An 18,676-nucleotide genomic window follows, 5' to 3' on the forward strand; every position below is an offset into this window, starting at 1 on the left:
TGAGAAAATGGAGATTTCAGCCCCACAAACTATTTTTTGATAACATTTGCAGGGAAAAACCCAGAGGCTTTCATTTGCAGCCCGTTTTTCTGAAAAAATTTCACTGTATTTTGGTTAATTTCTGGGACCCCTCCAAGGGAATCCACAAACCCTGGGTATCTTTAGAATCCACATGATGTTGGAAGAAAAGGACGCAAATTTGGCGTGGATACCTTATGTGGTCAAAAGGTTACAGGGGCCTAAGCGTGCACTACCCAAAATCGCCAAAAAAAGGCTTAGCACAGGAGGGGAAAAGGCCTAGCAGCAAAGGGGTTAATTAACAGCACATGTATATACTGCACTTACGAAATTCCCATAAAATAACAGTATACAAATAACAATCTTTGAGGCAAGTAAAAGTTGCGAGTATTGTCTTACAGTGGTGACTTGAATTTAAATATCAATTAAAGCTCAATTTCGATTGAGGGTTTGAATAAGATATAGCTACTTTCATTGTGTGAACACCCACCAGGGAAATGTGAGCAAAGAATTTCTCACAAACATGTGGCAAAACCATACCCTCATCCGTGTGTATTTTTTTATGTTAGTTGTTAGGCAGATGGTTCTAGCGTATATGGTAAAGGTTTTCAGCTGCATCTATATTCTATGGGTATAAAACCAAAATGACTTTACTGTATACGATCAGTAAGGACAGGTGAGAAGGTACTGTCATGGTGGTACAATTTGTGGTACATTAATGGCATTATTGAAAGGTTATCTACCATATTACACAATATTTTTGTTTAAAAGAAAACACCCCTGAAGAAAGATCTTAACACCTTGGGTGCTCATGACGAGCTCTTCATGAGGCACGGTGGTGCTGTGCTCATGACGAGCTGAGCTCGTCATGACCGCCGCAGCGCTCCCACGCGGGAATAATTCCCCTGCTGTGCTGAGCGTTCTATAGGAACGGGCATCGTGCAGCGTGACTAGCTGAGCACCGAGGGGGAATTAGCCCCGCGCCAAAGGGGTTAAAGCCAGAGCCTTATAGCTCATACTTCCCTTATTTAAGATGTGCGAAAGAGAAGCAACCCAGTTCCAGTATTTGAAAAGCATAAAATGTGACAGGAAGGATGAGAGGCTAAATCCGCTCGCAGTTTAAAAGGCATGTACTTGAAGTGGACACTAGATAGTTTTCTAGGGAAATAATATTTAAACAACTGTATTGTGGATGATGGTCTCACCTGCCGGCTTTTATAATAACCCGTATTTAAAAAAAGTCAGCAGAGGGTCTCTATATCTAAGCTACATCACAAAAGGGGTAGGATTTGGCTAATCTTTCAGCAAGGAAATGCTCTTCAGCATGAGAAATGAGGCAGAAATTGGATTAGAGCCAATTTGTTCCCTAAGATGTTACGGCCTGTGTCCCAACTTATCTCAGACTTTGGGTTACTACTAAAGTAAAGACATTCAATTGATTTAATTTTAGACAATGCATTTCTTAAAGCGCATTTGTCTCAAGAAAGGGGAACAGATTGCGCTTAACTTGCATTCACTGATAAAGGTGAGGCTGCGCTGTTGAGTCATCTGGACCTCACTGTTACACTTGTCAACCCTGATAACAATGCATGTGAGTTGTCTCTCAGGTGGCTATGGTGTCATAGTCAGAAAAACAGTGTTTTATCCTCCCAATTGAGAGACTACTGATGTGAAACATCCCACATACGAGTGCAACATTTTACAACTATGCTAGAGACAAGCAACTCAGTTTAAAAATCTTGGAGTCTGATGGGACAGACAAACTTTAGAGACATTCAGGAGTTGGGCTGATTCAAAGTAAAGGTAAATGTGTTCTTTGATTCCAGTCCAAATTAAATACGTTGAAAAATATATATTATCAAATAGTTATACATGGTTGTATCACAGCAATCTTCCCTAATCTGTAGGAGACACTCTGAACTTGTAATTCTTCATAGAAAACGAAATCGGCAATTTCACAAGGACCTCGCAGTTCTGAATTGTGAGGTGTTTTTGATTTTCTGATGCTCCTGTGGATTATCTTGCAGGACCAAATTCTGGTGCAAAAGTGGATTATGGGTATACCTTCTTTTCTCTCTAAATATGTTGTCCCAAAAAACTAAAATAGACATAAAATATGGCTAGAAGTAGTATAAAGAGATCATCCAAATCAAAATGGTGCAAGCGTGCCTGCATTGGCGATAGGCTGCCAAAAGGGTGCCGGCACAAGGGTAAGGACAGGAATGCACCGCTTTGCCGTAAATACAGCACATTCCTGCCCATTCGCTGTCACGCAGCGCAAAAAGGAGACTTGTTGCACTGCACTGCGTGACTGACTTTCCAATAAATGGGCCCCAAAATCAACTTTAAACTCCTAACCTCTTCACACAATGTAATGTGTGTAAACTGACAATGGGTACATAAAATAGACTTTCTATAATATCTTGCAAGACAATTATTCTGCAAGAAGAAAGACATCCAAGCTGGTACCTGCTTAACTGGCAACAGTACCCCAAATTATTAAAAATAAAACTTGTACCAGAATCCAACCCATTAGGCATCATCTGGCTTTTAAGGAAAAAAAAAAAGATATGGCTTGTCTGAATTCTTCCCCCACCAACACTTGTGTTTGGACGCTCTCTGCTATTTGACCACTCTAGAAATGTGGAATGGAATTGAATGGATTTGTGATGTTCCTCTGGAGACATCGGTGACATCATTCATACCTGTTTCTTTGTCTATTCATCTTAAGCAGCATCCATCTTTCCCTATGCAAATCTTTTATTATTAATATCAAGGCAGTATTCTCACTACTGCAGACAATTTTTACAAAAACGTCGTCCAATCCAATCTGCCCAAGTTAGTATGTGGAACTAGGGAACTGTTTGATTTATTATCCATAATATTAACAACATGTTGGAAATGTAGACTATTACCTCGCCAACGTCGTAGATCCATAAATGACCATCAGAATCTCCCACAGCAACTTCTTTACCACTGTGAGACCACCGGACCCGGTTCAGAGCAGATGCTCCTTCTACAATCACACTTGCCGTTGGAACCTAATGTCAAAGTAATGGAATTGATACACATTAGAAAATGTATGACACTTGAGCGGATTCAAAAATATGCAATATGCTACAATGTAAGGCATGTAGCCTGGCCTGTCAGTCATGTACAGCTAAGTGCCAAGATTTCTCTCTCTTCTGTAAAGCTGAATTTTCTTATTAAAATGAATAGGTGTGTGTGTGTGTGTTTGTGTGTATATGTATATATATAGTACATTTACAATTATTTAAGTATTTTTCATGAAATACAATTATGCAGAGATACAAAATACTAGTTTTCCCCACTACAAGGAACGTTGCTCTCTTGCGGATACATGTGAGTATGCCATATTACCACAAATGATTCCCATATTTATTTGTACATAAACACTGCCCAAGGTAGTGGAAAAATCACAGTGCATCACATCCACCACACTAACAGGTTACTGAATTTTACATATTATCTAATCTCCCTTCAATTATGAATTTACCGGATTGATTTACTATAACAAAAAATTGAATCTCTGAAAATATGCATGCACAAGTATAATTCCCCCCACACTTTACATGAGCACGACTGCATTTCATCAATATTGTGTGCACAGGAGAAATCTACAGAAATAATGGAAGTGGAACCTGGTTGACAGCCTTTCGATCTAAGTACAGTCAATTCAGCAACTGTCTCCTTACAAACCCTATAGGTGCCGACAATAGTCTTTTGAATTTTAATGTAAAGGCCATGGGTGCTTCTAGTGAAAATGTATTGCAATATGACAAGTGTCAGTGAACAGAGTGTGTGTGTGTATGTATGTGTGTATATATACCAGTGATGTACTCAGAATCATACAGGAGATCTCGTGGCAGGCAAATTTTAAGCTAATCACAATGGATGTAATCGGACTATATACGAACATTGACAACAGTGTGGGAGAGAAAGCAATTGCATACTAACTAAAAGAAAGGAATATGCATTACAGCAGGCACAATGACATGTTATTTGAAATGATAACACTATGTCTAACGCAAAACTGTTTCATCTTTGGAAATGAACTCTTTCGCCAATGCAATAGAGCGGCAATGGGGTATTCTTTCAGCCCCAGCTACACCTGTCTTGTAATGGGCTGGTGGGTGAGGGAAGTGGCATGGAACCCAACCAATAGTAAATCAGTGAACAAAATAATATAATAGACACGGTTTATTGACTATTTACTGATCATTTGAGATGGCAGTGTGACAGAATTTCAGGAATATTTCAAAGTTTTAAACTCAAGCGTAGAGAACCTGAAATTCACTTACAATATCAGCAGTGAAAGGGTAATATTCCTTGACACTGAGATATATGTAAAGAACAACAAAATCGAAACCACCCTGCACAGAAAAATAACAGCCACAAACTCTACCCTGGAAGCAACAAATTTTCACCAACCAGCTTTGGTTGCCAGTATTCCATATGGAGAGTTTCTCCGACTAAGGCGAATTTGTAGCGAAGAAGAAGAAGAGTGGCTACATCACAGTGTGAAAACGAAAAATAGATTTTCAAAGAGGAAGTACAACAGTAAAATTGTGAATAAATGCTGGATAAGAGCTAATGACAAGTCCAGAACAGAATGCCTGTCTCCAAAAGAACCAATGGAAACATCAAACGCGGGGGAACCGATCCGCTTAATCAAAGAAGCCAGAGAAATCACAGATTCTAAGAAAAAATGGGAAAATCTTGAAAATGGACAATACAATTGGCAAACTAATGGGAAACCACACGACCATCACGTACCGCAGGGCCACCAATCTTAAAGACAGACTAATACACAGCCATATAAATATCTACCTAAGAAAAGAAACAAGGCTGAAAACGAAAGGCTGTGCGAAATGCCATAGTTGCAAAGTTTGTCAAATTGCCAATCCAATGAAGGAATTACCTAAGGCGGATGGTAAAACTTGGCGGATACAACAATTCAACCCTTGCAAAAGCCAGTACACTGTGTACATGATTGAATGCACCAACACAGGCCGGAAGCAGTACACTCGCGTGCGGGTGCGGCTGCAGGTCAGTGCAGTCCTGATTTAAGAAACCCGAACTGCCCAAATACTTTTTACTTTGAAATTGCGCTAAAGTCTTTTAAAATTGTACAAATTTTACTCACTTTGTGTTGTGCTTCGGGGAAAGAGAGCCGTGTTCAGAGCTCTAGGGGATCGGGGCTTTTGACTCACTTCCCCTCTGCCATCACCGGGTCAGCGCTCAAGGGGCTGAACTCGGGTAGTGGCAAGTACTTAAATGCGCACTTAACGCGATCGCCTTGCACCAACACAGGCCGGAAGCAGTACACTCGCGTGCGGGTGCGGCTGCAGGTCAGTGCGCTCCTGATTTAAGAAACCCGAACTACCCAAATACTTTTGTACTTCGGGGAAAGAGAGCCGTGTTCAGAGCTCTAGGGGATCGGGGCTTTTGACTCACTTCCGCTCTGCCATCACCGGGTCAGCACTCATGGGGCTGAACTTGGGTAGCGGTAATCAATTAAATGTGCACACACACGCGACCGCGCCACTGGCGCGCCAAAGGCAAGCTCGTCTGCGCCCGTCCGCACCCGTCCGGGACCAGGGGCCAGAACCCCTGCCCCACTTGCCCCAGAACGCTACACATACAGCAGCATTTACCTTAGGAATTTGAATAACCTTCCTAAAACACATTGTGGGAAAATCTTCCTCCCTGATAAGATCTCAAACGAATGCCCCTCCGGCAGGCACAATTTTTTATTGCAAAATCCCCTCCCTACCCCGGCCAAGGCGGAACTCCGCCTCCTACTTCTCAACTGCAGATCTCTGCCAAAACATACGGCAGAAATCTGGTTACTACTCCGAGACCAAGACCCCGATGTGCTCTTCCTCACGGAAACTTGGCTCTTCCCTTGTTCGGACCCAGACATCGCGCAAGCCCTTCCCCACAGGCTACTTGTTACAAAGGGTAGACCGATCCAGGGACCGAGGGGGTGGGATCGCCTTGCCTACAAGGATACATTTACTTGCCGCCTTCTTGGCTCCCCCCTTGAAGACTGTGAAAATGCCCACTTCTCTACAGTATTCTCCCACATCTTGTCCTCACAGGCATCTTGATCTATCGCCTGCCGGGTCCATTAGGGTTATTCAACAATTCCTTGCTGGAGGCCACTATTAACCTAGCCTGTACATCGAGTAATTTTACGATCTTGGGAGACTTTAATCTCCATTTCAACGAACCTCTCGCCCTCCATGCAGGTGAACTTACTAGTGACCTTCTTGCCCTCAATCTCTCTCAAAAAGTCAATACATCCACGCACACCGGTGGTCATCTTCTCGACCAAGTGTTCTCCAGCCTGCTCGACCTCAAGGGTATTGACCCCATCCTCCTACCCTGGACAGATCACTCCCTGGTAAGTCTGCTCTGGTCACCACCGACACCCAGACGCACGACACAACCGTCCTGGACACTAGGTCGCCCCTGGAGTAAGCTACCTATTGAGGATTGGTCTCAGGAGCTTGTAGGGACTACACCCAGCTTAAGCCAATGCCCTATACAAGCTAATGAGGACTTTCTCGACTGGATCGAAGAGTCACTTAATATGGTTCTTCCTAGAGTTAAAATAAAGAAGACGGCGGTCCCTCGAAATGTCCCTTGGTTTACCCCAGAATTACGCACCCTGAAACAACAATGTAAGGTGAAGGAGAGAAATTGGAGGAGGGATTTTCTTCCATTCAAACAACAGGACTATAGACTGGCTATTCTTACCTACAAATCATAACTTAGGAAAGCACAAGCATTCTACTATGAGAGCAGAAACCTAGCGGCATCCAACTCTTCCAGAGAAACTTTTAATATCATTAAAAGGTTACTTAAAGCCCCCGCTCCGACATCAGCTGCAGACCCTTTGGGCCTACGGTGTAATAAACTTGCAGAGTTTTTCAATAACAAAATCCAGCTGATCCTTGAATCCCTCCCTGCCCTAAACGACGATGATCTTCCTCCCCGTCTTCCTATTAATCCCCAGGGAGGACCTCCTACGCATCTCCTAGAGAATTTCCCACCTATAACCATAGAATCCCTTACCTCCCTGTTGTCCACGGTAAAGAGTGGTTCCCCCACCGACCCCGCACCCTTAAATATCTTGAAACAGGTCAGGCCCATTATAGCTCCCATCCTGACCAATCTGATGAAAGCCTCACTCTCCGCTGGACTCGCCCCCCCCAAATGGAAAGAGGCAGGGGTCAAAGCTCTACTAAAAAAAAAAACTTGGACCCTACAGATCTGGGTAACTACCGCCCTATATCCCTTCTCCCGGCCATAAGCAAGATAACAGAGAAACATGTCAATTCTACGCTCTCTGGATTCCTTGAAACCCACAACCTGCTCCGCCCCTCGCAAACTGGCTTCCGACCTCGCCAGAGCACCGAAACGGCTCTTTTGGCAGTAGTCGAAGAGAGCAGAAAAATCCTGGACTCAGGAGGTTCGGCGGCTATTCTGCTCCTTGACCTGAGTGCCGCTTTCGACACGGTTAATCACTTGATTATGATCCAGCGGCTCAGGAATACAGGAGTGGATGGTGTGGCACTCCAATTGCTAACCTCCTTCTTAGAGGGCAGAACCTATCAAGTGTTCGAAGAAAACACTATCTCCAACCCCACATCCCTTCAATGCAGGGTGCCTCAGGGCTCCTCGCTCAGCCCTACCCTTTTTAATGTCTATATGTCCCCTTTAGCTGACATAGTAGACCCACATGGTATTCGCATAGTCACCTCCGCTGATGATACGCAGCTGGTGGTAGGGCTCAATCATCCTGATCAGGAAACCCATACCCTCCACTCTTGCTTGAGCGATATCTCAAATTGGATGGACCAGTCCCAGCTTAAACTTAATGGAGGGAAAACCGAGATTATGATCTTGGGTAACCCTCTTAGTTTCAACCCCACTCTGATGTGGCCCTCTTGCATGGGCCCAACTCCCACTCCTAAACAAGAAATCAAGAGTCTTGGAGTAGGGTTGGACCAGGATCTCAGCCTCAGGACCCAAGCCAGGAAAACTGCTGCCCTGTGCTACGGCCTCCTGAGAACGGCGCAAAAGGTTTTACCCCTCCTTCCCTCTATGGCAAAGAAAGCAATGGTCCAATCCCTAATACTCTCCAGATTTGGCTATGGGAACGCACTGTATTTAGGCGCTCCCATCTCCGAAAGTTAGGAAACTTCAAACCGTTCAAAACAGTGCTGCAAGGCTATTGACAGGAACTTCCAACAGGATCTCGGCCAGACCTGCCCTCCGCACCCTCCACTGGCTCCCGGTTCAAGATCGGATCAGGTTTAAGGCGCTGTGCCTTGTACATAAAACATTACAAGGACTCAGCCCACCCACGATTTCCACTATGATTCACCCTTATAAAGCCAGTCAGAATCTCCGCTCAGATGATCTCCATCTGGCAGAGACACCTAGAATCAAGAGAACCAGGAGCGGCGGCAGACTCTTTTCATATAACGCTTATGGAACTCCCTGCCTCTCCACCTACGCATAACTCAGGACCACATGGCCTTCCGAAAGCAATTAAAGACCTTGCTCTTTCCATAGTTCCTTGGCCTCTGTGTTGGTGTCTTAGCGCTGGGAGGCCTCCGGGTAACCATGCGCTCAATTAATGCACTTCCATTCCATTCCATTCCAATGCTCATGTAAGCTTAAATATGTGGGGAGCACAATTTGTGAGCTCAAAAAGAGAGTCCTTGAACACGTGAGAGCGACAGTAAATAAGGACAAAAAAAATGCGATCGCAAAACATGTGTAGGTGTTCCATAAAGGAGATTGGAAATGTTTAAAATTCAGTGGAATAGAAACTGTCCCCCAGAGTGAGCATGGGGGCAACAGGGAACGAACTCTAAGACAGAAAGAGTCCAGACATATCCTCAATTTCAGAACCATGTCCCCATATGGATTGAATTTATCTGAAGAATCATATATACACCTATAAAAGCTCCCTGGAAACCATGAAGTGTTCTCAAATGAAAGCAAAAAAGAAAAGAAGAAACATAAGTTGGTTCTACAAAGGCAAGAGGTCTAACAAGAGCTATAAAATCTAAGTAAATAAAGGTTGGACTCATAATGGACACCTTGGGCTGGTAAGGACCCAATAAAATGAAGGAAAAAAGTAAAAAAAATTGCCAGAAGCAATGGGGCTTGAACAATATAAGTTAAAAAAAACCACAAAAATAGTTACCATTAAGACCAAATCCTTCAAACATGCTTAATTTAATTGTGTAGATCTACACTGTGTCAATAATTAAATGATATTGAATGGAAACAATATAAATCACAAAACCTATTTGTGAACCAAGCATTTTCTTTCCGGTTTTAAATTGTAATTGTAAAGACTTCATGTCCCATAATGCACTGTTGGACTCATTTTAAAGAAACAGGAAATGATGTAATGAACAGATAATTACAAATAACATTGTGTTTTGAGAACACACCAACCGTGACCAAGGTATAAGCATACCGAAACGCGTAGGTTGTTCGCCTGTACCTTCATAAGATATTTGATTGGAAAAATAAATCAACACTGCTGCTGAGAAACGTGTGAGAGTGCGACTTCATTTGGGGTTTCTGCTAGCAACACAGGAACGGAGAGATTATATATATATATATATATATATATATATATATATATATATATATATATATATATATATATATATATATATATATATATATATATATATATATATATATATATATATATATATATATATATATATATATATATATATATGACGAAAATTCTTCAACTGCAAGAAGAAAGGAGGAACCAAACGGGGAATTCAGGTGAAGCGTTTAATGGTTACAGCAATGGCATGACGCGTTTCGACGTAAATGTCTTCCTCAGATGCCCGCTAACACCATGCCTGCACGCCTGCCACTCGCAAATACTCCATCCGTTCTGTCTTTAATGACGTAGTCAGGTGGGCCGGCTCAGAGTCACCATCATGGCTGTGGTTATCATCGGAGGACCACAGTTCCCAGAATGCCCCTCTCACGGGAAAACTGGGTCGGGATCTCTTTCACGGCACCATGTATCCCTTCTTGGGTCCTGGCTGTGAGTAAGAACGTGGTGCGAGTGCTCTGGCAAGTCACAGTGGCTGAAACAAACAAACACAACACCTGAGCCCCCTAGACGCCTCAACCGTACAGTCCTCATTCAGTCAGGCCTGAGATTGCGGAATCAGTGTTCCGGAATTCCTCCATGTAGTCATGGACTGCTGGCTGCAGCGGCGCTGTCCCTGGAAGGAGATACGGTGGGTATTGAGCAATCCAATACCTTGGATGTAGCGAAGTTGCCGAAGCTTGTCCTTGTAGCTCAAACCACTTGGTGGGGCGCGTACCCTCTTAGCGTGCTCCGGACACTGCACGCTGTAAATGACGAAAATTCTTCAACTGCAAGAAGAAAGGAGGAACCAAACGGGGAATTCAGGTGAAGCGTTTAATGGTTACAGCAATGGCATGACGCGTTTCGACGTAAATGTCTTCCTCAGATGCCCGCTAACACCATGCCTGCACGCCTGCCACTCGCAAATACTCCATCCGTTCTGTCTTTAATGACGTAGTCAGGTGGGCCGGCTCAGAGTCAGCATCATGGCTGTGGTTATCATCGGAGGACCACAGTTCCCAGAATGCCCCTCTCACGGGAAAACTGGGTCGGGATCTCTTTCACTGCACCATGTATCCCTTCTTGGGTCCTGGCTGTGAGTAAGAACGTGGTGCGAGTGCTCTGGCAAGTCACAGTGGCTGAAACAAACAAACACAACACCTGAGCCCCCTAGACGCCTCAACCGTACAGTCCTCATTCAGCCAGGCCTGAGATTGCGGAATCAGTGTTCCGGATTTCCTCCATGTAGTCATGGACTGCTGGCTGCAGCGGCGCTGTCCCTGGAAGGAGATACGGTGGGTATTGAGCAATCCAATACCTTGGATGTAGCGAAGTTGCCGAAGCTTGTCCTTGTAGCTCAAACCACTTGGTGGGGCGGGTACCCTCCTAGCGTGCTCCGGACACTGCACGCTGTAAATGACGAAAATTCTTCAACTGCAAGAAGAAAGGAGGAACCAAACTGGGAATTCAGGTGAAGCGTTTAATGGTTACAGCAATGGCATGACGCGTTTCGACGTAAATGTCTTCCTCAGATGCCCGCTAACACCATGCCTGCACGCCTGCCACTCGCAAATACTCCATCCGTTCTGTCTTTAATGACGTAGTCAGGTGGGCCGGCTCAGAGTCACCATCATGGCTGTGGTTATCATCGGAGGACCACAGTTCCCAGAATGCCCCTCTCATGGGAAAACTGGGTCGGGATCTCTTTCACGGCACCATGTATCCCTTCTTGGGTCCTGGCTGTGAGTAAGAACGTGGTGCGAGTGCTCTGGCAAGTCACAGTGGCTGAAACAAACAAACACAACACCTGAGCCCCCTAGACGCCTCAACCGTACAGTCCTCATTCAGCCAGGCCTGAGATTGCGGAATCAGTGTTCCGGAATTCCTCCATGTAGTCATGGACTGCTGGCTGCAGCGGCGCTGTCCCTGGAAGGAGATACGGTGGGTATTGAGCAATCCAATACCTTGGATGTAGCGAAGTTGCCGAAGCTTGTCCTTGTAGCTCAAACCACTTGGTGGGGCGGGTACCCTCCTAGCGTGCTCCGGACACTGCACGCTGTGAATGACGAAAATTCTTCAACTGCAAGAAGAAAGGAGGAACCAAACGGGGAATTCAGGTGAAGCGTTTAATGGTTACAGCAATGGCATGACGCGTTTCGACGTAAATGTCTTCCTCAGATGCCCGCTAACACCATGCCTGCACGCCTGCCACTCGCAAATACTCCATCCGTTCTGTCTTTAATGACGTAGTCAGGTGGGCCGGCTCAGAGTCACCATCATGGCTGTGGTTATCATCGGAGGACCACAGTTCCCAGAATGCCCCTCTCACGGGAAAACTGGGTCGGGATCTCTTTCACGGCACCATGTATCCCTTCTTGGGTCCTGGCTGTGAGTAAGAACGTGGTGCGAGTGCTCTGGCAAGTCACAGTGGCTGAAACAAACAAACACAACACCTGAGCCCCCTAGACGCCTCAACCGTACAGTCCTCATTCAGCCAGGCCTGAGATTGCGGAATCAGTGTTCCGGAATTCCTCCATGTAGTCATGGACTGCTGGCTGCAGCGGCGCTGTCCCTGGAAGGAGATACGGTGGGTATTGAGCAATCCAATACCTTGGATGTAGCGAAGTTGCCGAAGCTTGTCCTTGTAGCTCAAACCACTTGGTGGGGCGGGTACCCTCCTAGCGTGCTCCGGACACTGCACGCTGTAAATGACGAAAATTCTTCAACTGCAAGAAGAAAGGAGGAACCAAACTGGGAATTCAGGTGAAGCGTTTAATGGTTACAGCAATGGCATGACGCGTTTCGACGTAAATGTCTTCCTCAGATGCCCGCTAACACCATGCCTGCACGCCTGCCACTCGCAAATACTCCATCCGTTCTGTCTTTAATGACGTAGTCAGGTGGGCCGGCTCAGAGTCACCATCATGGCTGTGGTTATCATCGGAGGACCACAGTTCCCAGAACATATATATATGCACCAGCGATTCCAACCACTTCCGTTTGTACGGCGTAGCAGGAACTCAGACCGACCACAGCATATTCAGGCAAGGTAAAGTTTTATTTTCGTTCCTTCACGCGTTATTGTAAGAGATGCATCCAATCATCATTGAGAATTACCAGAGTAGTTTAATCATTTACTCATAATATCCTAATCTTGTTTGGCAAGCAGTCACATTGGTGTACTTTTACAGTATTTCATTTAATTAGTTATTAGCCACTTGAAGCACCATATATACCATAACACCAACCACACAAATGTAGTTTGGAACTTGTGATTGTAAGTAATATTTGCTAAAGAAACTGATCCTATGTCTCTTCTGACATTGTATTTAATCGTTTGAATATCTCAAGCCAAAAATACCAGGAAGTATTGGTGACCCCAACATAAAACAACCTGGAACATGGGGAACGGGAACAAGTGTAGACAATAGTACAGTGGTCACTTATGCTGCTTTCGCTAACTTGCTCCTGAATGTTGGTCATCCGATGATCCGGTTGTAGCTAGAACATAGTCTTTAAAGATAGCAGGTATCCATCAGTCTCTTAAATTCAATTATATTACTAAGCCTTTCAAACTATGAAAATGTATTTATTAAGTTATTGTTGCATCCAACACTTTAACCTCTTTCAAGAACTCTTTACTTATAGAAATGCAAGCTTATAGAAAATTGTAAGGCATACATTAAATAATTATCCAACTAACAAAGATCATGATGCTTGCAAACTTTTCAAGGGGTAGCTGCAAATCTGAAGCACTTGTGGAGACTCCATTCCAGAGTCTACAAACTTTTGCACCATCCTTGCTGACCAATGACCATGGTGAACGTAAGGCAAAACCTGTAGCAGTATATGACAACTCTTTAACTCAACCACTGGATGTAGTCCCAATTTTTTCTTTTGAGAATCTGGCCTTACAGCAATTGCAAAGCAAACATACTCTGGGACAAACATTTAAATAGAGCATTGATTCCACATCCATCCTCCCAGTTAGTTCTCAATTATTGAAGGAGTTTCAATGAAAGATCTTACAATTTGGAACCGTCTCAATATGGCTTTTTGACCAAGTGAAGGATCATATGTGCCTATTAAATGTATGTGGGCATACAAACCCTTGTGGTTGAAGAAATCCCTTTCTATGCTTAGTGTGCCAGGAGTACACTATGCACTTACTCTTCAAAAGTCTGCACTAAGGAAATCTTCATTTCTTCCCAATTAATGCTGAAACTCTCACTTATGAAGCCTTGAAGGGCCCACATTCTATGCCATTGCCCTCTGTACCTTCCATGCTGCCTCATATGTGGGTATCAAGTATCGGGTATCCATCTACATTTCGATGACATTGGGGCACCACACAAATTCACCAGTGCTTTTGAAAGAAGAACAATTAATCTTAGCATGTAAAAGGAGAAGACAAGCCTCAAACATAGTGCAGCCAAGACTGAGGTTCAACTGCTAGACCTCAAAACTTTTTGTGTGCTCCTTCAAAGCTTGTAATAAGCCCCGTTTCAAACTGAAGAACTTCACAGACTACATACATAAAGTACCCCAGATTGCATGCAGCTGTAGTTGGCACCATATATAAAGCCAAACTGGACTATGCAAATGCCATACACACTTACATACAAGAATACCAATTTAAACACAGAGAGGAAGTCCAGTATACTGACAGCCTCATCCTAGCAGGTTTAAAAAAAATAGACTTTGTTCTGTCCTTTCAGAAATTGCTTCATTGTTAACCAGAAGGGCTGACAACCTATAACACCTTTTTTTTTAACGGAGTTTTATATAGCGCAAACTTGACCCAAAGGAATTGGATATCAGTGTGCTTTACACGAGCACTAGTTGTGTTACATGAGGACACATTCATTTTTGCTAGGCACAGGGAGATTAAGTGATTTGCCCAGAATCACAGGATGCTGCGTGTCCTTGCCGAGACTCGAACCTGGTTCCCCAGATTTGATGTCGTCCGCCCTAGCCGTTAGGCGAACTTTGCCCGGAGGTATCGGGTATCAGAGCGCTTTACACGAGCACCAGTTGCGTTACATGAGGACACCTTCATTTTTATTAGGCACAGGGAGATTAAGTGATTTGTCCAGAATTACAGGATGTTACAAGTCCTTGCCGAGTCTCGAACCCGGTTCCCCAGATTTGTCGTCGACCGCCTTAGCCATTAGGCCAACTCTTCTCCCCTACCACCTTGTTTTTAGGTTTCTGTGAAGCTAAAAAGCGAGTGTGTAGTCCTGCCAAAAAGGATAAATATAATTGGATCAACTTTCACTAGTAATAGGAGCCACCTCCACCATCATCTTGTTCCATTAGGTCTCAACCCATTCCTTATTACCTAAAAAGGAAGATTAGGATTTTCTGATCATCCATTGCCGAATTAGGGTGCTCAGCTTCTTGTGAAGATTCAGCCTGTAATGCGGTGTTACAAACTACATGTACAAAATAATATCATGTCACCTCATGTAGATAACAGAGTTCTATTGTGTGGTATAGCCTGCCTATTTCTGCCTCCTAAGTCTAGGAAGGGACTAATTAAAGATTTAGTAAGAAACTGGCAAGGGCAAGTCACTGGGCACATTTGATATACAAAGGTGACTACCAGGCTAAAACAATAAACAATTGGTCGTCCTGTAACAGTGATAAACCCACTACAACACCCATACTCTAAAAATAATATGGCAAAGACAGAGGTAAACTTTTATATGATAACCCACTGTAAACAAATTCCATTATTAACATTAATCGCTGATCTTCAATCATTACAGGACACACTATTTACAATCCCACAGATGTCATGTTTACAATCCTTAACGTTAGGATCGATAATACCACTAGCATGTAGGTTCAGAACATTTAGCCAAGTCAGAATATATTTTTTCTCAATAATTGCAAACTGGCAAAAAATTTCAAGAGAAACTTACTCTGCATCTCACACTGAAATTCTTTGTTGTGACAATTTTTAAAACTGCAGGGGAAGGCCTTCATTTGCAACCACTAAACGCCTAACAGGGAAGCCACTGGAAGCAGTACCCAGCAGCATCACTGAAGACCTCCCCACAGATGCTAGCTTTGTGGCGCACAGTTATCAGGACAGGAGAATGGTATAGCTAAAAGCAATGCTCTTTGCTTAGCACATTAAATTCTGAACACTCACTGCTTCCCATTGTTACATTCTCCTAACACAGGCAGTAAAACTGAACTGCAGTTCAAGGAACAATGGGCTCTGCGTGCGACTTAGCCATCATGCCATCAATTTCAGAAGCCACAGCGTTGAGTCTCCGGCTCTTCACAATGGAAGTTACAGCTCCTTCCAGAGACCTTCAAGTATAATTTGGGGGGCTACTGGTAAGCATAAGCCTACAGTTTTTTTTCACCAGAAATGCTTTTGTGTTACTCACTGTTTAAAATAGAAGGTATATGCATGCATGTGAGCAGCAGAGATCATTTCTCCTCTAGCTTCTGAAGCGGTGTTCAATAGGCGCACTCGTACAATGACAAGAATGCCCTTTTAGTGTTTCCCTATGTATTCTATTGTTCAAGAGTGTTAGAACCCTCTCTGTAAATGTCATTTGCTAGATCAATGCCTGAAGTGAAATGTCGATAAAAGCACAATGGCGAACAAGAATGATAGCTGTGAATCCGCAATCACCGCATTTTGGAAACTTCTTCTAATGAGAGCTTTGCTGTTTTGGGAGCACGGTAGTGACATAAAACTAAAGTAGTTAGAATTTAAAAATGTAAAACAGTTATATGCTTAAAGAATGTTTTAAGCCAAAAATGAAGATCAAAGCAGCTAAATACAAATTATTCAAAGACTGTAATTTTTGCATTTAAAATGTTCACGTGTATGCACAGTTAATGGTGTGTGAGTCCATAAAATAAAATCAGACTTGAGGAATAATCAGTTTAGGTGTTCTTTTGAAACAAAAGGCCAGTACAGTCACTGCAGTCATTTGAGACACATTGTTTTTCAGTATTTCTCTTAGTATTTATTTGGTTGCTTAATACGCAACAAAAAGGTGGGACAAATAAAAAATATATTGTCTCCTATATCATACAGCGTAAAACAGTGGTTCTAAACCTGTGGACTATGGACCCCTGGAGGTCCGTAAAGCATATGCAGGGGGGCCACAGCTGGATAGAAAATGATATAGCATTAATAGAATAAAGTGTACATAAATAAATAAGCAACATGTACAATTGAAATTTTAAAACGCTCTGTAAATGTAAATTAATTTGACACAGGAGGCTAATAATTAAGGTAGTGTCCTCAGAATCATTCGTGGGAGCAGGGCAAGGGCACCATACAGATTATAATATGGATGATGAAAGCCCTCGATTGAATTTAGAAACGCTCCAATCTTCTTATTACAATTAAAATGTTGATTTTTGTATATGTTTGTGATTTAAATAAAATATTTCATCCAGTGTGTATTTGTTTGATGAATGCTTGTTTCTGTATTTTTTGTTTATTGTTTCGGGGTTCAAATCATCAAAATCTCAGGCCAGGTCCCCAGAGTCCAGTATTGACTCAATGGGAGTCTGCGGATTCCAATAATGATTCAATGCGGGTCCATAGGTTCCACTAATGATTAAATGGGGGTCCTAAGAAGTTAAAAGTTTAACGACCACTGATGCAAAACACACGTTTCAATATTTATTGTTGAAACATACAGTATAAAACATGTATTGTTGTTACCATGCATTCTGAAATACATGTTATATTTTTTAAGAGTTTTTTGCAATTTTCATTCTTGTGCAAAATAACCAAAAAAAAGTCGTGACGAATAAAAGAATATATTATTTACTATATTAGCCAATGTAAAATATCAATTCAAATATATGTCGTTGAAATATATTATATTGTAAAACATGCATTGTTAACATGTTCTCTGCATTATTTCCACAGCTGAGTAAGAGTGGAAAAGAAGCTGTCGCACTATGTCTCAAGTCAAAAGCATGTAGAAATACGTCAGTAAATGGTTGCATTCTCGTTTACTTTACTCGTGTGTAGTTTAATTTGTTTTATGTGTCCTGGAAGCAGCTACTGTCAAGCGTTCTATTTAGTCAATTGTCAAGGCATGCAAACTCGTAGTATCTTCCATCAAAAATATGTCATTCTGTAAAAAATCTGAGGTCTTTTTTATTGCGAGGGAGCTGTATTCCGGGCATCTGTGTGCTGCAATTGTGCCCATAGAAAGTATATCAGTTCACCTGTTAATAATGAACACTTTGCAGAGGTGAATAAATACTAGTATCCCTGCACAAAAGACTTCAGGATGTTTTGGACACTTATCCGGAGACAAATATTAGGTTAGGCAAACAAATGAACAAAGGTTTGCCATGTTTAAGTCGTGTCCTCCTCTGTCATAATTCACTTTAGTAGTCGTCTGACGAACAACTGAAAAATGCAGCACGGGTTGCTGGAGGGCTGGGGAATCAGTCGGCTCTCATTCCGGAATTGCGAAATCAAACAAACAAGCATAGATTCGTGTAACACGCACAAAGTTGCAATATGGACTATAACCCCGTGAATGTTTGAGAAGATTTTACCAGCAGTAGGACTGCTTGGTAATGTTTTATACTTCTTTATTAATTGTTTGGATATTGTGATTTGACAAATAAGCAGTCATTTTTAAAACATGTAATTCACAGGAATTGTTTCACACCGGTGAGTAATTTTCCATATTCCACTGAAATTACAACATTTTAGTGCATTATGATCTTGAAAGAATGGGACACTCAGAAAGTGCAATCCTCATTCGGATTTCCTTCTAAGCATGAGAAGCTAGTTGATTTTACACGCATTGTACAAATGAAGAATTATCAACATTCTGGGCGATCAGCTGCCCATTGTTAGCTAAACCTTGTAAAGAGCGTCTGCAAACACTCCTACTGCCTTTAGGTAAAGCATACTTTTAACACCATAATTGTATTGCATTATGCTTTAACACTTATATAGCGCTTACTGTTTGG

General features: G+C 42.8%; 1 protein-coding gene across 3 annotated transcripts in view; it reads right to left on the bottom strand.

Moving 5' to 3' along the window:
- DYNC1I1 (dynein cytoplasmic 1 intermediate chain 1) overlaps window positions 1-18,676 on the bottom strand; it is a 2,048,030-nt gene that overhangs the window by 76,779 nt on the left and 1,952,575 nt on the right. For all 3 annotated transcript variants that reach the window (XM_078663722.1, XM_078663723.1, XM_078663724.1), the window contains exon 16: window positions 2,934-3,059. In XM_078663722.1, coding sequence (XP_078519848.1) covers window positions 2,934-3,059 — 126 coding nt within the window. The remainder of the gene's footprint in view (window positions 1-2,933; window positions 3,060-18,676) is intronic.

This window comes from Lissotriton helveticus, chromosome 10, assembly GCF_964261635.1.
Source record: "Lissotriton helveticus chromosome 10, aLisHel1.1, whole genome shotgun sequence".
NCBI classification, from domain to species: Eukaryota; Metazoa; Chordata; class Amphibia; order Caudata; family Salamandridae; genus Lissotriton; species Lissotriton helveticus.